The sequence below is a fragment of the Pantherophis guttatus genome, chromosome 1 (assembly GCF_059756535.1).
Source record: "Pantherophis guttatus breed Tessera chromosome 1, ASM5975653v1, whole genome shotgun sequence".
Classification (NCBI taxonomy): domain Eukaryota; kingdom Metazoa; phylum Chordata; class Lepidosauria; order Squamata; family Colubridae; genus Pantherophis; species Pantherophis guttatus.
The window spans coordinates 295453676-295479215 of NC_142063.1; the positions used below are offsets into that span (position 1 = coordinate 295453676).

At 42.5% G+C, this 25540-nt stretch overlaps 1 protein-coding gene across 1 annotated transcript; it reads left to right on the top strand.

The window, feature by feature from the left end:
* Positions 1-24758, top strand: HHIPL2 (HHIP like 2). The gene is made up of 9 exons (XM_034427869.3): positions 1-538; positions 4929-5581; positions 6601-6744; positions 7331-7662; positions 14825-14951; positions 16390-16535; positions 17941-18022; positions 21719-21801; positions 23641-24758. The coding sequence occupies exons 1-9, from the start codon at positions 167-169 to the stop codon at positions 24054-24056; spliced, it is 2355 nt and encodes a 784-aa protein (XP_034283760.2). The 5' UTR covers positions 1-166; the 3' UTR covers positions 24057-24758.
* Positions 24759-25540: the final 782 nt, after the last annotated feature.

The following is a 25540-nucleotide window of genomic DNA, read 5'->3' on the forward strand; positions in this document are numbered from 1 at the left end:
GGGAGGCGTGGAACTGCAAGGAGGCGGACTGGAAAGTTGCTTCTCAGCTCACTATTAGCAAACTTAATGAGACAGGGAGGGATTAGAGTGTATGTGTATGCCTGCATGTCTGGAAACAAACCTGAACAAACATTGGGCTCTATGCTGATGTATCACAGCTTAGAAGATGAATAAATCCAATTTTCCAGATGGACACATATCAGATTCACATGGCCCCAGAAAACCTCCAGGGGAGAAAATTACTTTAAACCTCCAAAGTTCCAGGATTTCTCTCTGTGCATCTAATTTCTTCATTTGCATCTCCATACTCCTTTTGCACCATGCTGCAGTTCTCCTGGGACATCCCCAGTGCCTGGATTATGGTCCTCCTTTCCAGCCTCCTTTCCATCTGGAGTTTTGCTCTGCCTATGAAACATTTGGCTGTTGTGAGCAAGAGAAGGACAACCACATCGCTGCCAAATACTGGGACATCATGGATTATATTGATCCTCAAGCCCAAAAATTATGTGGAGGATTCATCAAAGATATCTTGTGCCAGGTAAGGTAGCGGTGAGTAGCCTCATCATCCTCATATGCCCTTATGATAGATATGATTGTTAGCTGTTTTGGTCTTTCCGAGAAATGGTGGGAATCGTAATTTAAGAATTTGCATTTGAGGTTCCCAGGAGGACTTTTCTACTGGTAAATAAGGTGAGTCTATTGAATGAGCATAAATGCTTCAAATTTGCTTTACATGCAAATTATTATTTTAGTTAAGGTATTGGCTCCCAGAATCATTTGCTTATGAGATGGACAACAATGTAATTTAAATAGACTGATGATAGATAGATAGATAGATAGATAGATAGATAGATAGATAGATGCCTGCCATATTATATTGAAAGATTCTGTTAAACTAAACCAATAATTCAAGGATGACTCAAGAGCAAAAATTTGCCTTCTGATGAATTCACAGTTCCAAGTAAGTATGAAGCTGCAGCTGGAGAGAGTAATGTTAATTTGCTCTTCTCTTCTCTGCAAAAATGTAAAGACAGCTTGAAAAAAAAAAGTGCTTATGACTGAACACTAACATCATTTTAGTCCATGGAAAGCAGATTTTTCGAATTTCATACAGTACTTATTTGGGATAATATGTTTGGACAGTGGCAGCAGTATGATAAATTTTATATCTCTATCTGTATAAAGCATGCTACAAGAAGCAAAAATGTCTTCAAATCAGTTTATGGAAGAATGATAATCTTCCTCTTGAATTGGCTTGTCTGTCAAGCTAAGCTTCCCCTAAAAGACAGTTGTGAGCTCAAGAAGAAGATTATGGAACGGTATATCCTGGTGGTGCAACAAAAAATAATCCACAGTGTTCAATTTGATGAAATTAAAAAAAGTTGCATTCTGCCACAGTATTAGGCTGATTATTTTATGTTCAAGGTTAAAACCAAATGACCTTTTTGTGTCTTTTCAAATGCAGACTGAGGTAGAAACTCAGCAAATGAATCAAATCAACCCGCAGACCTTGGCATTTTGGTTTTCAGTTGCTATAAAAAGCGTTTAGACTGCATTTTTAATGACCTGCAATAGCCGTGCTCCTGAAGATAATCTTGGATCAGACAGCTGGATTCATGGAACAACTGTTGGAACAGCCACCCTCCACCCTCCCCACTTTTCTCTGTCTCCTAGCCTGCTCCCTGCCTTCCCACCAGCCACCAGCCATCCCACCGGTCTGCAGGAGAACAATGATTTTCTGGTGGAGCCCTTCCTGGCCTCCTGCCTACGGTATTCATTGATTTAAGGGTAGGAAAGGGTTTCCTTCTGAACAGAAGTCAAATTGTTGTGATTTACCATATGCCAGTACTGAACAGCAAAACAAAGAAACAAACTCAAAAAAACCAACAACAAACAAACAAACAAACAAAAACAAAACAATCAACATTCTTCCAGCTTGCCATTCCTTCATCAATGACCTATATTACTGTATAGGGTATGTCCTAATGTTGTTAAGTCAGCATAGAACTGTTTTCAGGATTCCATTTTGAAAATAATTGTACAGCTGTTGAATCCTAAGTTATTGTGAGCTTCAGTGCAATTTTGCAATTCATGTATAGACTTTATTATTTATTAATTAAATTTATTTTCCATCTATCTCATTTAGAAGCAACTCGACGTAGCTCACGGCATAAAAATCATCAGAGATAAAATGAAAATGCAAACAAAGTAAAATCACAGTTACAAGATGGGGGAGGGGAGGAGTGGGGGGCAGGGGGGATTGGCTCTTAATCAACCACTTCCAGTGTGATCCTCCCCCCCCCCCCCCCCGTGGGCTCCCAAGACATCTGGCACAGCCAGATCTGACCTTGTGGAAGGTCAGAAGGATGGGAGCCGATCTCGCCTCAGGGAATAAGCTCTTCCAAAGGGCAGGAGCCACTATTTTTTTTAACAGAACAGAAAAAAATGGATTACGTAGTAGATTTCATCTCAGTGCAAAGACAAACTTCAGAAGAGAAATTTTCTAAACAGCCACAGCTGGAGAGAAAAGGATTAAACTAAATCTTATTGCCCATCTGTACCAAGTTTCATTATTATCATCTTATAGCTGATGAGTTTGCATTATGAATCTGCACATTAAATAAAATACATTTTAATTACATCACTGTTGGAATCCCATATTCATTTTCCTAATACAAAAACTCTGATGTCAGTAGTCTAAGCAGACTTATTCAGAGTTGTGCTGTGAATCATGTCTATTGGGATCATTTATCATGCTTGTTATATCTTGGCACACTGGCCATTTCTAATTAGGCAACTCCAAATATGTTGGATTTCAACTCCCCAAATTTCTAGCCATTCAGTATGGTTGCTGAAAGCTGTAGACTAATGCATTTTGAAGGTTTACTTCAATGCATTTTGAAGGCATTTTGAATTAACAAACTTGTTATTATCTTCTACAAGAAAACATGATGTTTAATATTTTTTTCCCCTCAAATAGAAACCCCAAAGACCTGTTTTTAAATCCTTCTTGGACCTTTTCCCATTAGGGGCAAAACAGTTGAGTGAATGAGAGTAAAATGGAAGATGATTCACCAGTAACCTTTGAGTCTTTGAAATTCCATCCAATCCTGAATTCTGAATCCTGAATCCTGAATTCAAGAATAGAAAATTAACTGGGGTCAGCTTCAGACTGGGATGTTTGGAGGGTCCAATCCTGATGCTTCATAAAGAATCCAAGGATTTATCTGATCTAACTAGGTATATCCCTGAAAATCCCTGATTGGGGTCCTACTGGCAGAAACCATCACCATCAACAGATGTATAAAAACAATTCTCCTGGCCTTCCAGCAAAACATTTCTGCATAAGCAAGGGAGAATATTTTTGTCCATTCTGAATTTCAATCCGCAGATTAAGATTGTTCTCTAAAGTTTTGATTGATTAAAGAAGTCTGCAGCTGTATGGGAATCTGATTTCAAGACATTATTTTCTAGGAAAGAAATATCATGCAGAATACTTAAACATCATCTGGATCATTTAATATTAGAGGCTCTCAGGAAGAAAGAAAAGAAGATAGATAGAGAGATAGAGAGATAGAGAGATACTCACAAAAGCAGAGAATGTTTTACAGCTGCTATCTAGAATGTAGCATTTACACACTGCTGACCACTAATTCTATATAGATCTAAATTAAAGACTATGTAGTGGAAGGAAATTTTTCAATGAGCAAATGGAATCATTAAGCAATGGGTACTGTGGGAATGAAATTTTCATGTGCCCAATTCTTGTTGAGGGAGAATAAGAATAGCAAACAGAACAACCCCTTCAATTACCACCTCACATGGAAAAATGAAAAGCAGCAGAGGGGCTGAGTTTTTATTAATTGTTAAGGCAATTTAATTCTTATGTCAACCCAAAGGAATGTCTTAACTTTAGCCATGCTTAGTCACAATGGATGTTACTTGTATTCTTTGATATAGAAACAAAGCAGGGACAAGATTTGGACTTTAAGCAATAGGCCACAAACCTAAGGAAATGGTGGGAAAATGGGTATTGATTTGTTCAGCTGTATTTTTTTTAAATAAGTAGCACCTTTGTAGGTTTCGCTTATTTTAAAATTTCAAACTGTGTATTCTCCTACAGGTAACATGACTTAAAAGAACACGGAAGACCCATATGAATCAACCCTTTCTATAGATTGGGCATTTTGCTTAATCTATGTGATTTGAAAATTTTCTTAGAGCTCCTGAATCAGACTGCTGACCTTGATTGCTCATTTGTTCTCTCAGTCCAATCTCTCCAGGAATTCTTCAGATAATTTGCTTTGCTTTGCTGATATTTCCCATTAAATATATTACATAGCAGTTGATGGGAAAGAGCACTGCTACCAGAAACCAGAATTTAAACATGGAAAATTGGAATGAAAGCTTGGCTTTAACTGGTTTAATAAGATGGTTTTTAGGTAACTTCAAAAAGTGCTGTGAAAATATAAAATATGTGAGGTAAATGCAACTGCAATTCATTTGCCCTAAACTCTTCAAAGAATACATGACTTTTTCTGGAACCTCCCCAGGTACTGGGCCTCCATTAGAGATCCAAATTTAATTTAATGTATTTTTTTCCCGCTTTTAGCCTGGACTCAAATAACACATTCTTAATCTGTATACACAACAGGGAAGTCCAGATTTAATCTTCCACATTGCAATCAATGGGTTAATGACTATGTTGGATCCAATGTATTATTTATTCCTCCATTCTGCAGGAAAAAAATAGAAATATTTTTAGACGATTGTATTCCTTAAGAACATGCAGTGCTGCCGACATGAAATGTCTTTATAACTATTTATTCACATTTGAGTTAAACAGATGCAAATAGTTGAGCAGATGCAAACAGTCACAGTCCATTCCATAATGTTTCAGAGAATAACAGTGTTTTAATCTTAAACAGGAATGCTCGCCCTATGCAGCCCATCTCTATGATGCTGAGAACCCCCAGACGCCCCTTCGAAACCTCCCTGGCCTTTGTTTTGACTACTGCTCAGAATTCCACCTCTATTGCCGTTCTGCAATCACACTGCTTACAGATGACAGGCACGTTCAAGAATGGTGTGAGAAGAACAGGACCCATTTCTGCAACATCTTAAACATTCAGGATAAAGACTATTGCTTTCCTGATGTACTTAAAAACACTGACCTTAACAATAATTTGGGCGTTGTGGTGGCAGACAAGAAAGGTTGCCTTCAACTGTGCCTCAAAGAAGTGGCCAATGGGCTGAGGAATCCAGTGCTCATGGTGCATGCCAATGACAATACCCATCGGATGTTTGTAGCTGAACAAGTGGGCCTTGTGTGGGTTTACCTCCCAGATGGGAGTAGATTAGAAGAACCCTTTCTAGACATTAAGCAATTGGTGCTGACCACCCCCTGGGTTGGGGATGAGAGGGGCTTCCTTGGGATGGCTTTCCATCCCCAATACAAAGAAAACGGGAAATTCTACATCTATTATTCCTACCAGGACAAGAAAAAGGTGGAAAAAATCAGGATTAGTGAACTGATGGTCTCCACAGCTGATGTCAACAAGGCAGATATAACCACAGAAAGGTAATAACCCCTTTTCTTTTACTTGCTTTCTTCCAAGGCTGAGGACATATTTGCTCATTTCATTTACATAAAACCTTATATGACAGGATAGACCAAAATAGAATACTAAGACCATGGACAACCCATTTCAAAAATAAATCAATCGGATTAAGAACCACTTATACAAATCCTACAAATATATGCAATCTATTTTTCTGCTGCTAAGCAAGAGAAGTAACATTGTGGTGTTAAGCCAAGAATGCATCTATCGATGGTGCACATCACTCTTTAGCCTACATCATTTTAGAGCAGTGGTCTTTAACTGTTTGCGATGCTGAATCTAACTAAACCTCTGATCCATAAACAGGCTTTTCTATTATTTTTACTGAGGTATGGCATGACTGATATTTTAGGGTCCTGATTTACAAGTGATCAACCAATGTCCGATTCAGAACAAGGATTATTCATGAAGGTACAGAGGAGTCCTAAAAAAAAGCTTCATGAGATCATGTCATTTTTAATCCTGCAACCAATATTCTGCTTGAATATTCCCATTTCAAAAGACGGGGAGAGTCATGAGTCCATTCTGAGATGACAATGGCCTATGCAGAAGACCATTCAGAGCTTCAGTCATACTCCAGAAGAAGCAGCAATTGCTGCTACAATATTCAAAGTTGTGCTGACTAACAGTTTGGATTCAAAATCATAGAAGAGTTTATTATACTTTGCTCGAAAATTAGTGGCTGTATCATCATGGAACCATAGATGCTGATGAACATTGTGTCCTGACCCAGGTTTTATCATGTGCTTCCGATCAGCTTCAGTAGAACCATAGAAATAGCAAAATAATGCTAATGTCCTTTCTTTGCTTAGTGTAAGAGAAGTTAAACAAAAGCACTAAGTTGATAAGCTGTTGTGATTAATGCTTGAATAAACAAACTGTTTGCAGGAAATCCTTGAAAGCCATCCAAGGACTCCAACTTTATCTATGTGTGTTTCTTCTTCTTCCCCTTGCACATTGTTTCTCTTTTCTTCTTTAGGAATCTCTTAGAGATTGAACAACCAGCTGCGAATCATAATGGTGGAGAGATCCTGTTTGGGCTAGATGGTTACTTGTATCTGTTTACTGGAGATGGAGGGAAAGCTGGGGACCCTTTTGGTAAATTCGGAAATGCTCAAAACAAGTAAATATATCTACCTTTCATTGCATTTAAATGGGAATGGTTATATGGGAAGTTTGTTAATATAAACAATTTAATAAAGCTAATTATTGTAACTATTGCAAATTAAATTTTATTATACTTTAATTTCTACATTGAGAGCCAGTTTGATGTAATGGTTAAGCCATCAGGTTAAAATCTGGAAGACTGTGAATTCTAGTCCTGCCACAAAGCCAGCTGGGTGACCTCGGGCCAGTCACATTCTCTCAGCCCTAGGAAGGAGGCAATAGCAAAACACTTCTGAAAAACCTAACCAAGAAAACTGCAGGGATTTGTTCAGGCAGTCTCCAAAAATCTGACTGAACCGAAGGGGGAAAAAAATCTTTCTACCATTGGCTCCGCCATTGCTACCGGATCACCGAACCATCGGCCAAGATCGCTACTAGACTGGGCGATCTGGTCTGATCCGGGAGCATTTCACCCCTGATATTATTTCATCTATAGTAGTTTAAACCAAACCAAACCGATTGTCCATTTTTAACTTATTGGAGACTTAACTTGTTTGTCCATGCCTTTAACAGTGCCTTCTTATGTCTTGCTTTTTTCTTAGGAGTAGCTTGTTAGGGAAAGTTTTACGGATTGATGTGGAAGGAAAAGGTCCCCAGGGGAGGCCCTACCGCATTCCCCACGATAATCCATTTTCCTCGGATCCCAAAGCTCGCCCCGAAGTCTATGCATATGGTGTGAGGAACATGTGGCGCTGCTCTGTGGATCGTGGAGATCCACTCAGTCACAGAGGAAAGGGACGAATTTTCTGTGGAGACGTCGGCCAGAACAGGTTTGAAGAAGTGGATATAATTATTAAAGGCGGGAACTATGGTTGGAGAGCCAAGGAAGGGTTTGAGTGCTACGATATGAAACTGTGTCAAAATTCCTCACTAGGTAAGTATTATAACATCTCAGGACTGCTAATAAGATGAACGCCAATGTATAGACATCTCTAGAAGCTTGCTACTTTCATTAAAACAACAAAAGCAGTGTTATGGCATGGAAACCCCTTTCATGCATACATGTAACTTCACAATACACATACCTACATCCTTAGAAATAAGTGAAGGCCCCACAGCAAGGGTCAACCTATTGCTGAAAACAATCAAAGAAATTAACTAATCAAAAATAGACATACATAACTCCACCCCGGCAGTCATGGAACCACCTACATTTAATCAACTGAGCCATTTTGCACACTTAAGGAAAATTGTTGTTGAGAAACTGTTGCAGAAAATGCTAACCCTAATCAATATGAGGCCCTATTTTTGTCTGCCTGCTCCATCGAACAGATAATGATATAACAAAGCTGTTATGTCCTTATATGGGCACCCGCCGGAGATTGGCTAATCTTCCGGCGGGAGATTCAAATAACTGTCAGTGGGCGGCTGAGTCTGCCGGAGCGTATAAAAGGAGCTCCGGCAGCCCAGCCGCTCGTCTTTTTCCTGTGCTTGAATAAAGTACTGAACTGGACCCGAGCTGGTCGCGTCTTGCTTTCCCTGCGCCGATCTAACACTGGCGACGAAGGAACAGAACCAAGCGTCGAACCTCGTGGCACAAGCCAACCTCATAGAGCTAAGTCACTGAGAACCGAGTCACTTCGTAGGGATTTCCAGAGGCATGGCATCAGCTGAAGTCACCTTGCCAGCCCTTGCTCCATTCCGCCCAGGGAAGGACAAGTGGAAATCCTACGTGGTAAAATTTCGGCAGTACCTGAGAGGAAACAACATCAGGGATGCCGATGATGATCGGAAAAAGGGCATCTTCTTGGCCAACTGCGGATCCGAAGTCCTAGACATGGCAATCGACCTCGTAGCACCACGAGACATCGAAGAAGTGCCATGGACGGACCTGCTGCAGATCCTGGAAGAACACTATGCCCCAACTGGCACTCCAGTGGCAAACCGTTTCACCTTCCATCAAAGGGATCAAAAGGAAGGTGAGACCATCAAAGAATTTGTGGCCGCCCTGCGCCAAATCGCAGCCAGCTGTGAGTTTGACCATGTGGATAACGCCATCGCGGACCGCGTGGTTTTCGGCATGAGGGACAGAGGCCTGCAAAAGAAATTTCTGAGCAGGAAGAAACTCGTGCTCAAAGATGTGGTGGAGGAAGCCACCGCATCCGAAATCTCGGAGAAAGCGGCTGCCGCTGTAAGCAGAGCAAAGGGAATCCACAAGATTCGCTCCACAACGCAATCTTCAACTGAGGATTCCGCAGCTGGATCAGAGTCGGAGGAGGAATCCACCGTACACAAGGTATCCAGACCCCCAAGGCGGGAAACCGCCCAAAAAAGTTACAAGGGGGAGCGCTGCGCCAGCTGCAGAGGGGACCACCCCAGAGCCAGCTGCAAATGGAGAGATGCAACCTGCCGGCGTTGCAACAGGAGAGGGCACATTGCAGAGGCATGCAGAGCTGAGGAACCAGCCCCAGAACCCTCCAGCCACCGCCCTCGCGAAAACCGGGAGGACAACGCGAGGGCATCCAGACGGTCCTCCTACCAATCCAGACGCGGTGAGAGTGACGGGAACCGGAGGAGAGCAGTACACCAAACCACAATACATCTCCCCGATGACGACGACACCGCCACGAAGTGCCACGCGACCGTGCTGCTTGAGGGGACCCCATGCTCCATGGAAGTAGACTCTGGCTCCGTCTACTCAATCATGGACTGGAAAAACTTAAAACGCATCAAGCCAGACGTCCGCAAGAAGGACCTGAGACCCCTGCGCTCCAGGCTGGTGGATTTCGGAGGAAACCACATCGGAGTCCTGGGAAGAGCCTTGCTCCACGTGTCGTACCAAGAATTCCAAGGCAACCTCCCCATCACCATCGTCGAGCACGACCGCCCAACCCTGCTAGGCATGGAGTGGTTCAAGCCACTAGGGCTCGGGATAGTAGGGGTTAACCAAATTCGTCAGGACGAACTCGACACCCTCCTCGAAGAATTCAAGGAAGTCTTCGACGGTAAGCTGGGGAAATTTGTGGGGAAGCCCATTTCCTTTAATCTTGATAAGACAATTACACCCATTAGGCTTAAGCCCCGCAGAGTTCCGTTTGCCCTGAGGCCCAAAGTAGATGCTCAGCTAGATAAGCTGATAGCCCAGGGCGTGTTGGAACCAATCGATCATGCAGCATGGGAGACGCCCATTGTGACTCCCATGAAGCATGATGGATCTGTGCGCATCTGCGCCGACTACAAATGTTCGATCAATAAGGCCCTCTCGCAGAGCGCATACCCAGTTCCAGTGGTGCAACATCTGCTGCATTCACTTGGGAGTGGGACAATATTTGCAAAACTGGACCTGGCCCAGGCTTACCAGCAATTGCCAGTGGATGAAAAAACTGCGGAGGCACAAACGATTGTCACCCATAGGGGCGCATTTAAGTGCAACCGCCTCCAATTTGGAGTCAGCGCAGCCCCAGGCATTTTTCAATCAATGATGGAACGCCTTCTCCAAGGCATTCCAGGGGTGGTGCCATACTTTGATGATGTGTTGATCTCCGGACACTCTAAAACCCAGCTGCTTGAGCGACTTAAACAAGTCTTGCGGCGCTTCAAGGAGAAGGGTTTAAGAGTGAGGAGGGACAAATGCATCATTGGGGTCCAGGAGGTCGAGTTCCTGGGCTATCTCATAGATGGCACCGGCATCCACCCCACCAAAGCTAAAGTCAGGGCAATCCACGAAGCTCCAGCCCCCAAAAACAAAGCCGAGCTTCAAGCATTTTTGGGATTGCTAAATTTTTATGCGGTGTTCCTTAAACAGAAGGCAACAGCCGCTGAGCCACTCCATCGATTGCTGGGGAAAGCGGTTCCGTGGAGATGGGGGACAGAGGAAGAAAACGCCTTCAAGACCATCAAGGGGCTCCTATCCTCCGACAGCGTGCTGATCCAGTACCACGAGACGCTTCCGCTGCTACTGACCTGCGACGCTTCTCCATATGGGATTGGCGCAGTCCTCAGCCACCAGCTCCCCAACGGATCAGAGGCACCCATCGCCTACTTCTCTAAAACGATGTCCAGCACCGAGAGGAATTACAGCCAGCTGGACAAGGAAGCCTTGGCCATTGTGGCTGGAGTCAAGCGCTTCCATGAGTACCTATATGGCCGGAACTTCACGGTCATCACTGACCATAAGCCACTCTTGGGACTATTAGCGGGTGACAAACCCACACCTGGCTACATGTCGCCCAGGATGACACGCTGGGCCATCTTCCTCGCCGGGTATGCTTACAGACTCATTCACAAGCCCGGCAAAACCATCGGGAACGCAGATGCCCTGAGTAGGTGCCCATCCAAAGAGCCAGTAGAAGACCCCGCACCCACCGTAAGCCTCCTCCACATCGACGCCGACAGAGACTGCCCAGTGACGTCAGCAGATGTGGCCACCCATACACAGAGGGACCCCATACTCAAGCAAGTGAGATCCTGGGTCCTGCGAGGCTGGCCAGCAGAAAAACCGGCAGAAAAGTTCAGCCCTTTCGCACGGAAGCAACAGGAGCTGTCCACCATGAAAGGCTGTATCCTATGGGGAGACCGGGTGCTGATTCCCAGCGCCTTACAGAAGAAAACGCTCGAGACGCTCCACAACGGACACCCGGGCATCGTAAGGATGAAAGGACTGGCACGGAGTTACGTCTGGTGGCCATCCCTGGACAAGGACATTGAAGAGTGGGTCGCCAGATGTGACCCGTGCCAAGAGGTACGTCCCGCCCCAGCCCAAACCCCAGTGTCAGAGTGGGAGATGCCCAGCAGCCCATGGGCACGGATCCATATTGACTTCGCGGGTCCAATGCAGGGGCACTACCTCTTAATCGTTGTGGACGCTTTCTCCAAGTGGCTAGAGGTCATCCCCATGGCATCTACCACTTCCGAAGCCACCATCAGGGCACTCAGGCGCCTATTCGCTACACACGGGCTGCCGGATGTCCTAGTCTCTGACAATGGCCCACAGTTAACATCCAAGGCCATGGAAGAGTTCCTGGCGGGACTGGGCATCCGCCACGCCCTCACCGCATTTTACAGGCCAGCCGGAAACGGTCAAGCGGAACGCATGGTGAGACTCACCAAGGAGACGCTCACCAAGATGGGTCCGGGCGACTGGCAAGAGAGGATTGACAACTTCCTCCTTACACAACACATCACCCCACATGCCACCACCAAGAAGAGCCCAGCTGAGCTACTGATGGGCAGACGCCTGAGGTCACCCCTGGACCGGCTGCACCCCCAGTATAACCCCGAAGTGACAGCAACGGCCAGCCGGCCGCTCCGCGCCTTCACCATAGGAGACCCGGTGTTTGCGCTTAACTTCAACGGATCTCCGAAGTGGCTAAAGGGGAGAATAGAAAGCACAACCGGCCCGAAGTCCTACCGAGTCGAGCTGGAAGATGGACAGGTCTGTAGACGGCACATCGACCAGCTTCGGAAAAGGTGGAGGGGATCGGAAGGAAACCAGCCCGACGGGGTAGGCCTACCACACCCCGACGAGGTAGGCCTACAACACCCCGACGAGGTAGGCCTGCAACACCCCGGCAGATCAGACCTGCAGCACTCCGGCGAGGTAGGCCTACCACACCCCGACGAGGCAGGCCTACAACACCCAGGCGAGGCAGGCCACCGACCCCCCGACGAGGCCGGCCAAGCACATTCCCATGAAATCTCTCAGCGACGATCCAGAGCGGTAGACCGGGACCTGTCACAAGAGGGATGGCACCCCCAACCCGGCAAGGTGGGCGTCCGCCACTCCATGGAAAGGGACCGCCACAACAGTCAAGGGGTAGACCGGGACCCACCCAGGGAGGGGGGATCGCACCCCTCCAGCGACGAGGGCCAACAACGGCTCTGCCAGGGAGACCAACGCTCCAGACAAGTAGACCGGGGACAACCACACGAGGGAGGCGCACAACAGGCAACCCAAGCCGGCCAGCGACCGACCGGCAAGGGAGACCCCAACCAGCGTCCAGACCGGGTCGACCAACACCAACCTTGCAAGGTCGACCAGCGCCACTCCAGCAAGGAAGGCGCACACCACCCAGGCCAGGTCGAACAGCACCACCCCAGCGAGGTCGGCCAGCACCAACCCTGCGAAGCCAGCCAGCTCCAACCCAGCCGCGGGGATGAACACCACCCCGGCGAGGTCGACCACACGGGACAGCGACAGCGACGGGAGCCCAACGAGACACCCACGGACTTACCGGGTTTCGGACGGCACCCACCGGACAGCAGCGTTGTCCCGCCGCGAGGTTCCAGATTCTCCAGGCGAGGGAAGGACCAGCGACTCCAGCGCGAACTTCCAGATGTTGCGGCCGGAGGTGCTGGGACGGATCCCGCACACTCGACGGCCGGAGCCCCGGCCACCCCCACCGGGGAGCCGGGAAGGACAGGAGCTTCGCCCGCACAGGCCGGCGGCGAAGCTCAGACTGAACTGCGCAGGTCATCTCGGGCAAGCAGGCGCCCCGCCTACCTGCGTGACTTCGTAACGTACATTAATTGTGATGGACATTTGTCAGACTAAGGGGGGAGGAGTGTTATGTCCTTATATGGGCACCCGCCGGAGATTGGCTAATCTTCCGGCGGGAGATTCAAATAACTGTCAGTGGGCGGCTGAGTCTGCCGGAGCGTATAAAAGGAGCTCCGGCAGCCCAGCCGCTCGTCTTTTTCCTGTGCTTGAATAAAGTACTGAACTGGACCCGAGCTGGTCGCGTCTTGCTTTCCCTGCGCCGATCTAACAAAAGCCTTGCCAGTACTCCCTAAGCACAGACCCATAGAATATGACATACAGCACTAAAATATTAGGAAGCCGGCAGGGTTATGTGTTCTCTAAACACGTTAACATGTAAACCATGTTAACATGTTTAACTAGTTAACTAGTTAACATGTTTATGTGCTGCTAAAAAACTGGCATGGAGCATATAATGGGGACAGGATCTGTCAAATCACAAGTCTACAGTACATTAAGCTATCCATTTCCTAAGAGATGCAGGCATCCTCAGGATCTGGCTGTTTTTTCAAAATGGCAAAATGTGTTGTGGAGTTATGCCACAAATTCTGCCTCTCTATCAAAAGGTGGCTCATGCAGCTTCTAACCATATATTGATTTGGGGATTTGGCCTTCCCAGGACTTTCTCTGCAAACACTGCAGTTAAGACCTTTCCTGAGATTCTAAATGAGTGTGTTACTTTTATATATGTCAATCAAGTAGAAAGCCCTGCCTGTAAACATTTAACATTTTGTTTACCTTTCAAAACAAACAAACAAACAAACAAACAATGTTTAAATAGATACTTGGGCAGGCCACTTACTTATAAGACTGTTTACATAGTATGTTGCAGTCATCATTGGGTCAAATGACAAGTACACTAAGAACAATTCAGGGGTGAAATGCTCCTGGATCGGACCGGATTGCCTGATCCGGTAGCAATTTTTCCCTATGGTTCGACGATCCGGTAGCAATCACCACCCAGGTGTCATTACTTCCTGGTTTTAACCAGGAAGTAATATTTTTTTACCTTCTGCGCATGTGCAGAAGGTGTGCGCATGCCCATGACGCATGCGTGCATGAGTGAAGGGAGCCTGAGCGTGCGGCGCATGAGCATCCAAACCGGTAAAGAAGGTAAGTAGATTTCACCCCTGAAACAGTTAGTGTATTTAACCAAGAATAATATCATGCAAATAAATTTTCTCTGGGTAACACATAGAAAACAATACCTGTGTGCGTGTTTATTGCTCAAAGATTGAGGAAGTAGCATTCACAGAAATGGTGCTCTATACTACTATTAACTGAATGCCCTGAAAGGGGCACTGGCCTGTTTCTGAGATACTATTCCCCCAATAAACTTTTCTTAACTTGGGTTTGTTTTGTATAGCTATAAATCTTGAGGTTCCTCCTCCTCTGCTGGTTTGGCTATTTAAGGATTGACACACTGGAAATATAGATTCTTATTAGTAGATAATAATCAGAAGTTAACATTGGCATTGCTCTTGATCAGGAGATTTTTTTGCTTCTTTTTAGATAATCCAACAATTTCAGTTGAGTAATTTCTATTTCTTTTTAACAGAGGATGTACTTCCAATATTTGCTTATGGACGTTCTGTAGGAAAATCAGTCACTGGTGGATATGTTTATCGAGGGTGTGAGTCTCCAAACCTTAATGGTCTTTACATTTTTGGTGACTTTATGAATGGGTAAGGGACAGTTATTTCATTTACTTTTAAATACACTAAAGTGTGTAATATATGGAGAAGAACAAAGTTAATTGATCACAAATAAACTTTGTGATCAGATAAAATTCTGTTTATCTTGCCTGAGTATGCAAAACATTTGTTTCTTTTCGACTGTTCTCAGCATTGTCCATTATTATTATTTATTAATTAATTAAATTTATACACCACCAATTAAATTTATTGAGGTGAGATAATTATGCTTATTTAATTCTGCAATTCCCACCAAATTTAAGAGGTTCTTTATCAGCTTTTACTTCAAACTATAGCTGGCCATTACAGCCACCTGAATAGATGGTTGTCCAAACTACAGGTTTTTAGCACATTCAGCCCAAATATGTATCTGGGATTATATATTTGAAGATAGTGTGACCCCATTAAGTTAAGGCCAGTGGCTAGCAAAATATGAAAGTACTTGAACTGACCATGGTAGAGAAGTTCAACACCATCTTTCTAAAGGTCTTGTTCCTCTTTTAATTGCTGTCACTGTGTATATAAAGTTTTATCACCTACTTTTTGACAGTTCTCATCAGGCATTGATATGCCTCAGTTGCAAATATTCAGGTAATCATTCCTTCAAGACAATCATCCGAAAATGAGTGTCCTTCCCATGGGTACAAGATCATGAATCTACATCTAAAAATTACTCATAGAACCAGTTCTGATAGCGAAAATATATGCAAATTATTTAAATGGGATAGAGCTATTGCCAGTGGTGAAATCCAATTTTTTTTACTACCGGTTCTGTAGGTGTGGCTTGGTAGGCATGGTGTGGCTTGGTGGGTGTGGCAGGGGAAGGATACTGCAAAATCTCCATTCCCACCCCAGCTAGAGTTGGTATTTGTCGGTTCTCTGAACTACTCAAAATTTCCGCTAATGGTTCCCCGAACTGCTCAAAATTTCCGCTACCAGTTCTCCAGAACCTGTCAGAACCTGCTGGATTTCACCCCTGGCTATTGCCCATCACATCTAATTCCCATCACATCTAATTAGTATGTTCAGTAGCCAAGGATGATAAGAATATGCTCTAACAGTAACTGAAGGGTCACAAACTCCCTATATCTAGGTAATAAGAGAAATATAGGAAGTGACATGTATATTGAGTCACAGTATTGATCCTTGTTTGTTATACTGAAGTTCTAGTCTAAGCTTTCAAGTGAAAGTTTTGAAGACCTTTTTTTTAGAGAGGCTGGGGGTTGAACCTAGGATCTTTTGCATGGAAGTAGATGCTCCAACATGGACCTATGTCCTTTCCTAAGTGAATGCAGTAGGCTCAGGATCACCAAGGATTAATTTCATTTTTGCATAAATTAACTTTGTGTACCACCATTATTTTTTAAAACTTCGAACTATTGTGGAGTAGCAAAATAAAAATAAGATTTAATTTTCTTTCTCCATTCAGTCGACTTATGGCTTTGCAGGAAGATGAGAGAACAAAGACATGGAAAAAACAAGATATTTGCATTGGTAGCATAAAAGCCTGTGCTTTTCCAGGGCTCGTGAGTTCGTACAGCAAATTTATTATCTCTTTTGCAGAGGATGAAGCAGGTAACCTGTTTCTTAAATCTTATTTCCCACATCTTAAAAATGGGGTATTTGGGGGATCTAATTCAAAGAAGTATATGATTAGTACAGGGATACCTCAGTCACTGCTTTGCCAAAATAGAATCTGCCATCTGGTCTGAAACCATAGAGATGATCTGCTGAGAATCCTACCTTCCATGACAGGTTTATGGGTAGAAGCTAGAGGATAGGTCTTTTTTTATAATCACCTCCATCTGGAGCAGGCTTCCCCAGAGAGATTTCACAAAGAAGTTAAAACAGTATTATTTTACTAAACTTTTGGCTTGAATTTATTGGGTATGCATGCCGTTTTTAAAATTTAATTTTGGTTTATTGTGTTTTCTGTTTTATTCTTGCTTTGTTTACTGCCAAGATGTTTTAATTGTTTGGGGTAGTCTACACACATTGTGTACACTGCATGTACTGTATGTGTAATTAACTAATTAAACTTGTATGCCTTTATGCTGGCTTTCCAAAGTATGGCTTTGGTCACAGACAACATTTTTGACTAGGTAGGCACACTTGAAAGGTTTAGATTTTGCTGTGGATGCTCTCACAAAATGGCTACTATAGGAATATTTGAAAAATTTCTACCATGGCCAGTTCCCAAAAACCTTTTATCAGAAAGCAACTTGTTAGTTGCTTTCTGTGGGTCTCACAGAGATACAGTAACTTAAATATGCTAATTTTTCTATGTCTTGTTTCCCATCAAATAGACAAAGTCCAAAAGTCCTGAGTTTCAGCTGTCATATACTTTACTTCCTAAAGATGCTTGTGGGCTAATGTGAGGCACACAGATCAATCTAGAACCAAAAATTATGCTTGAGGCAGATACTGTATGCCACTTTCCCATCAAAATGTGCTTTCAAAATTAAAAATATCTTTAAAAATTTAAAGTGAGGAGCAGATGCCAAGAGAAATGTCTGGTCATTCATGCTGCATACTTCTATACCAGCTAGAGCAGGGGTGTCAAACTGGTGGCCCACGGGCCGGATGCGTCACATACAGGCCACGGCTACCCCAGCTCCGCAAAGGGGAAAAATATCATGATACGTTACATGACAGCAATGTGACGCTGCGAGTTTGACCCCTGTGAGATAGAGTGTTGTTCTTACTTGTATTAGAGGTAGGCAGGCATGGTTGACTAGCAATCAATAAAGTCAAACAACTATATTTGTTATCCTACCAATAGCTTAAAACTTTCCAGCTTTATATCTGTCAGAAATTGCAAGAGCAAGAGTGGGAAAGAAAGACAGACTGGATGGTTATAGTACTCAGCTGCCTTCAGCCTAATGGGACACAAGCCATTCAAAGGAGAACTAAGAACTAAATTAATCTTGTCCAAAGTAGTCCTGTTACTAATACACATCCTTTCTTTTGTTGTCTCCAGGTGAACTTTATTTTATGGCTACATCTTATCCAAGTGCCTATGCTCCAAGTGGCACTATTTACAAATTTGTGGATCCAGCAAGGTTAGTACCTCTTCCAAGATCTCGAAAGTTCTTTCTTGAGCTACTTTAAAACAAAAGAGAAGAAAGACATCCTCATGAATCAATCTGACTTCAGTTTCATGAATGACATCTGTGGATGGATTTACGTTATTGAGAAGTTATTCTTTATTAATGCAGGGGTGTACAATTTTTATTTGTATCTTTTTCCTTTGCAGCTGGGATTTCTCCCCTCAGGGATTAGGGAAGGGAAGAGATTAAAGCCATATTTCTCAGCCTTCGCCATTTAAAGATGTGTGAACTTCAGCTGGCTGGGGAATTCTGGGAGTTGGAGTCCACATATCTTTTTTTTTTAATAGATTTTTTTTTAATTTTCAAAAACACAAACAAAACAAAACAGAACATAAAAGCATTATCATTCCATACAATTTTAGACAGTGCATCAGTCGGTGGCATTTTTGTGCTTCTCTTCTCTTCAATTTATCATTAAACATGCTAGCTTATTTCCAAAAGTTTCAACAACCATTTATATCATAATTATTTCCAATTCTTATTCTCTATCCATTGATAAAATAAATCCCATATCAAATAATATTGTCTATCTTCCTGCTCTCTTATTTAGTCCACATATCTTAAAATGGCCAAGGTGGAGAAACTCTGGATTAGAGAGCAGAGTCTGTGTCAGTCCCGCATTGAAGCTGCTTCTCAATAAAACAAACCCTGTCAGAAAAAACTATCCAAGGACTAAAAATGTGGAAACAGATGAAACGCATTTAGCTATAAACTTTAATTTATGCTCTGACAACCTGAAAGATTGTTTTAATGATCTCAAAAACAGCTTCTTTACAGCTTCTGAACAAATAATTTGAATCCTTTAGCCCCACAACAGAAGTTGTGGGGCTAAAGTCTGCTCAGAAGTCAAATGAACATCAGTTCATGTGTGTGAGGGTACTGTATGTGGTGAAATCTGTAATATTTTAAAAAGCACCCATTTTTTTAAAAGCACCCCTATTTAAAAATTATTGGTCACATCAATATATGTTCAATGTTCTGCTTTTACATCATCCTGGTCTGTTCATCATTTTAACCCCAAAGCAAAGAAATTATATTAGTGTGATATATGAGTCATCCCATACTCTTGATGTTGGTTAGTTGTCACTAAGAAGTACTTAATTTATTGAGTCTGCATCTCTCCTCCCAGCAATCCCAATCCAGAGGAGTGTTTATATTGTCACCAACATGGGAATAACAACAAAAACAACAACAATTATATTGGTCCAAGTAATCAGTGTTTTAAAAGAGGCAAGGGGATAAGCCTGGGCCTATCCTCCAAAATCTGTTTAGTTCATCGCTCTGTGCATCTTGTTTTCATCACTGGAAGCTATCATGTTCTTCCTGTTCTTCCTGTTCTGTCTTGTTCTTATTTTAGAGGATAGTTTTATCCTAGCCAATGCCCTCCAGATGTGTTGGACTCTAATTCTCATCTGAAGCATGTTGTAGTCCAACATACCTCACCAAGTGCCAGTTTAGGGAAGGCTGTGGTAAGCAAAACTCAAGGAAAGTTGGCCTGTAGGAGGCTCTGTGGGACTGACAGCATGGAAAGCAGACAAAAATATATCTTTCCATTCCCTCTAAATTAGGTGTATTTATTTTAAAATGGAGGATTACCGTAGAATTTGTCTGCAACTGAGGAACGAGTCTAGGACAAACATGAAAACTCCATTGATAGACTTGAAGTGAAAGCATTGGATATTCTACACAAGAGCAAGCCACACTAAGAATAACAGCAGCAGCAGCAACAGCAGAAAAAGCAGAAGAAAATTGCTGCTGCTCTTTTTATGAAAGGATAGAAAAAACGAATGTAGGAAATATAGTTTATACTTTGAAAAAGAGAAGTATTTACATAAGAAATTTCAGGATTGGTGTTTGAGCTATCGATTCCAGATGATTACATGTAGTTCTTGTTTAATGAACATTTGCAGTTACAATGGTAACTTTACAACCAATCCTCACATTTGCGGATCTGTACAGCAAAGAAAAGCAGAAGTAAAATAATAAACACAGTCATGATTTCACTTAGTGACTGCTTTGCTTAATGAGATAAACTGCTGGTCATTAAAAGAGGACTACTTGTACATACAAAGCAAAACTGGCATGCTGAACCTATAGTTTACAGCTACTGGTTTTGCTTTTAAATATGTCATAATTTTGAGTTGTTGGAATAGGAATTGTATGTATGCAAATATGTATTTTAGGGAATGTGAAATCCTTTTGACTAAAACATTTGAAAGGAGAAGGGCTCAACATTGTTCATTCTATGCAATTGGTATTTGTTGCAGATATCTATACATTTAATAGGTACTAAGTATATTCTCCTGTGTTCTCAGTAAAATTAGGACATAAAATGGTAACAAGTCTGGGCTACTATATTGTTGAGGAGGCCAAATATAGGATTTAAACATGGGTGAAAAATATGTGACCAATAGTGGAATTCAATTGTTTTTACTACTGGTTCTGTGGGCGTGGCTTGGTGGGTGTGGTGTGGCTTGGTGCGCGTGCAGGGGAAGGATACTGCAAAATCCCCATTTCCTCCCCATTCCTGGGGGAAGGATATTGCAAAATCTCCATTCCCACCCCACTCTGGGACCAGCCAGAAGTGGTATTTGCCGGTTCTCCAAGCTACCCAAAATTTCCGCTACCGATTCTCCAGAACCTGTCAGAACCTGCTGAAGGCACCCTGGATGTGACCCTTCAGAAATGCACTTATTCCTTCCCTTATCTCAGGGAGGCCAAGGGTTAGAACCTAATACCTCAAGGATTGCTTTCCTTTAAGACATGTGGACCAACCATGACCGTCAAGAAGTACTATGCAGTGTTACTATGGAAACCAACTCTGGTGGTGAGATGTTATATGACAGCTTTTCTAGCCACTTCTGGGGGCACTCCCCCCCCCAAATAGGCAGATGTCAAGGGAGGTTTATTTACTCAGGAACTCTTTCAGTCATGTTAATACGGTATACCAGCCACAGGTCTACCGTCCCTTTTTTCCTATAACTACAGGTATTTTTTTCTGACAAAATGTTCTTAGTAATCTCTCAATTTTCAAACTCTTAATACATTTTGTATTAGACTAATAAAGTTACTGCTGCAATACGGCCTTCTGGCCAACATATCTGCCTGTGTTTAAAGTCACAGTCAATTAGCAGAGCATGCAAAATATACAAACACAACTATGATCTCATTGGCAGGCTATGTAAATTAGGCCATTTTAATTAGAAAATATATTAACAACTTCCTTAATTAAAGCCATTATTCTGTCCAGGAAAGGATTAACATCAGACTTCAAAACAGGGCAGCTAGAAAAGGGTCAAAATGGCGATTGCACTATTGAAGCCTGCCCTTTTTTAAGCAGGTCCTGACTTTTTGGATACTGTCCTTTGGTCCCTTTATTCAAAAGGAATAATTATAACTAATAGCAAAAACTCCAAAATGTCTTTTTTTGCATTTAAATTAAATTCTTTGAGTACTGTTATTACCTTCTTTATATTTAATGATTTTCCTGTTTGGAAAGACCCAAAAGGTCTGTATCCCTCAGACGGCACACCTTTGATTTACTCAAAAATTAGGTTACCTCCTTCAGCCCCCAGGGTAAAAAACAAAACTTCTTATTCACATTGAGATGCCCAGATGTATTTTTTTGTGATCCAATTTGTGTTTTAGGAGAGCTCCACCAGGAAAATGTAAACAGAAGCCAGTTCCAGTGAAAACAAAGAGCAAGCGGATCCCATTTGTTCCAATTGCAAGTAAGTCAATAAGGGTTTGCTCTGCTGTTTATTTTCACTATGTAATAGTACAAATATTCAGACATACTGAAAGGAAAGATTTGTTCAGCTTTCAACACTTTCTTCCAGGTCCCAAGAAGTCAGTTTTTCAGCAAGAAATTGTACATTGTTTCGGTTCTTATTCTTACCTCTCACATATAATCCCTTGTCCAGATAATATAGTTGGTCATTTTTGTGCTCATTTACTGATAACATGATAGCATGATTTGATAGGGCTTTTTAATTTGTGATAGAAATACCATTGGAAGCAAGGAAAAATAGTTCTGGGTGATTGCAGCTTTTCTCCTAAATGGGAAAAAACTCTGGAAAGGACAGAGAAAAGCTGAGCTAATGGGCAAAGTTAAAATAGATAAAATCCATTGAAGCAAAGGGAACTGAGCATCCTAGCAAGTAATTGATTCCTGGAAACCAGGACTGTGGTAACTTCTGGAACGATTGGGTTTGAGAATCTAAATAATTAAATACATTTTTCCCAACACTAAAGAGAAAGTTTATGACAGCGAGAACAATTAATTAGTGGGATGGCTTTCCTCCAGAAGCTGTTGGTGCTCCAACGCTGGAGTTTTAAGAGGACATTGCACACCAGTGGTGAAATTCAGCTAGTTCTATCCAGCTCAGGCGAACTGGTAGTGGCGGTGGCGGGAGGCTCCGCCCACCTGCCCGGATGTCATGGCGTTCCATTTTTGACCCTCTGTGCATGCGCAAAAGGCTCTGTGCATGTGTGGAGGAGACAGGTGTGCTCCCATTTGCGAACCGGTAGTGAAGGTAAGTAAATTTCATCCCTGTTGCACACCCATTTGTCTGGAATGGTATAAGGTCTCCTGCTCAAGCAGGGAGTTGGACTAGAAGACCTCCAAGGTCTCTGCCAACCCTGGTATTCTATGTTATTCTTTCCTTAGGTTTTGTTCATTATTTAGTTGAAGGTTTGATTTTGATACAACTGTTCTCAAAGTGACAAACCCTTTCTGATCCATTAGCTCTAATTTTTTTTTTAAAAAAAAATAGTGATAACATTGTCAATAGTGGTACTGCATTTTCATGTTCTTAAGTCTTACCTTAACTGATAAATATAATAAAGAACTGCCTCTAAACACCCTTCCTTCCTTCCTTCCTTCCTTCCTTCCTTCCTTCCTTCCTTCCTTGAAAAAGTAGCATCTGGGTTCTTTGATGTGTGATTAATATACACACAAGGTATACAGAATTAAAAACTATTGGAATAGAAAATCAGCAGTGAGTAACTTTGGGCGATTTAATATTGTTGAGAGGAAGAAAGGCTATCTGGTGATGCAAATATCTGTGGTCACATCACATGTTGGTATGGTTGGTATGTCTTCTTTCCTTTCTAGACTTTTGTTTTAATGATATAAAACCTATGTTGGAGCTTACACTGTAGTGTAAATTAATTTCTAGCAACTATACTGCTAAATTTGGGGCCAAAATAATGAGTTTAGTCACAGGAAATCATGGCTTGGTAGGCTATTTGTGTACATTAAATGCTTGATTTAGGCAATACTGTCTGCTGATTCCCCCCTGTATAGTTGCACTTTTAAACCCAAATAGCTAGATATGGGCATGGCATTTAAAAGATGTTTATAAGTTCATATTTTTTCTTTAATCTGCTACCCAGATCAACCTTTCAAATGTAATGCCCATAGTTGAATGAAAATGTGATCTTGCCTTCCACTAGTTTTGCAAGTAAGGGAAAAATGTGGGAAGAGATCATTGCTTGCTCTAAGGCAGCATTTGTAAGTCATCAATCTGCTAATGTGAATTATGAACTTTTAAACCATGTTTTCTCAGAGACTGTGCCTGAACTGATCAAAGAGCGCCTTACAACCCAGTCTTCCAAAACAGTTGTCCGTTCTAAAAAACGTCCCCCTGCTTCTTCTGGCCAGAAACGGAAGAAGCCTGCATCCCACAGAAACTCTTTGAAGCATGGCTCAGCAGATCCTACACGTTCTGGTAAAAAGCTGCCAACAGCACAGTGTCCCAAAGGCCAGGGTTCCCAAGCCAAATATGATGGGCGAACACAAAAGGAGAAAGCACCAGTTATCTCAGGAGCAAGAACTCAGTCCCCCCAGAAGAGAAGATCACAATTAGCTGGAGCCCTGAAGAAACTTTCACCGTCTCCAAAGCTGAAAACAGCAGCTAAGGAGAAAACACCGAAGAAGGGAAGGAAGAAGAAAGAAAGGGTCAGTGCAAGAAGTTCTGTTTGAACATCCAAAATGCTCCCAAGAATCAAGAGAAGGGAATCTGGATGGGATTGCCAAGTGACTCATTTTACTTCCAAGAAAGTGAATCAGAATGGCATATAGATATTATACAAACATTTTTACACAGCTTTTCAGACACTGACCTCACCAGATGTGGTACATTCATTTAAATATTTAATTGTTTAAATGTTTACAACTGGAAGTTTAACCATCCCAGATGTTTTCCAGTTAACTGCTCTGCACAGGTCTTTCTCTGAGAATTGCTTAGTGAATCTAAGCAGAAACTCTAGTGGGCACTTACTACAATCCACCAAAAATACAACTGTATCATGTGAGAATGGATTTATTCCCTTTTTCTGAAAAACCAAAACCAAACCCTTGATGACTTCCTTTGAAAAAGCATCCCTGAGAATTCAGAGAGCTGCAATTTAAGAGCTAATTTTTGGCAAAGGGCTGAGCAAATGAGGAAAGCTGGTTGTATTCTGAGAATGAAATCCTCTAATTGTTCTTCTAAAATGTTTGCATTTTCACAACAGAAATCAAAATGACCAAATGTTACTCAATCTTTTATATTTCAATGATGCCAACCCAACAGTTGAATTTTTAAAATGAGTGATAGCATACGGTCCAAGAGTTTTTAAAAGTTTCTTTCTCTCTCTCTCTTTTTGTATTCTATTAAATATAGAATGAAATAAAAAAAAGAAAGTGCTTGTGGTTTCTGGGAGACTCTTGAAAGAATATAGATGTTAATCAGAGGAAATTTTATACATCAAAGTCTTCTCCATCTTTAAAATGCATGTCCCTGTGGACTGCGCTCTGGATTTCATCTCTCTCACCTTCTCCATGCTGGTAACTCCCAGATGTGTTACTGTATAGTAAAACTCCCCCAATCCTGGTTGCATTGCTAATATATGTGCTGGCTGATGGGAATCACAACATAACATGCATGGAGGAGACTTTGCTTTGAGAAGGCAGATTGCCCCATATGCTAATAGAGAAATCCCTGTTCAGGTATTGAGCCTTATTAACTAGTCTAAGATTCCTCAGACTATCTGCTAATTTGTGAAAGGGGAGTGGGGTGTTGGTGTTGTAACCTCAAATAACCTCTTAAAAGAAACACAGCTAGTGAAATAAAGAGAGCACAGTTGTCTGTCAGTCTGAACCGAAACACTTTCTGTCTCCCATGTTCTCGCAGTCCTTGTGCGAGCATTCTGCTTTCAAATGGTTAAGATACTGGCTGGGGAGCAAGAAGTTTCAGGTACACAAATAGACTGGGTGAAACCAGGATTAACAGCAGTAACTGTGAGAGGGATCTTGGAGTCTTAGTGGACAACCAATTAAATATGAGCCAACAGTGTGCGGCGACAGCCAAAAAAGCCAATGCAATCCTAATTTGCATTAATGGAGGGATACAATCAAGATCAAGTGAGTACTAATACCACTCTATAAAGCCCTAGTAAGACCACACCTAGAATACTGCATCCACT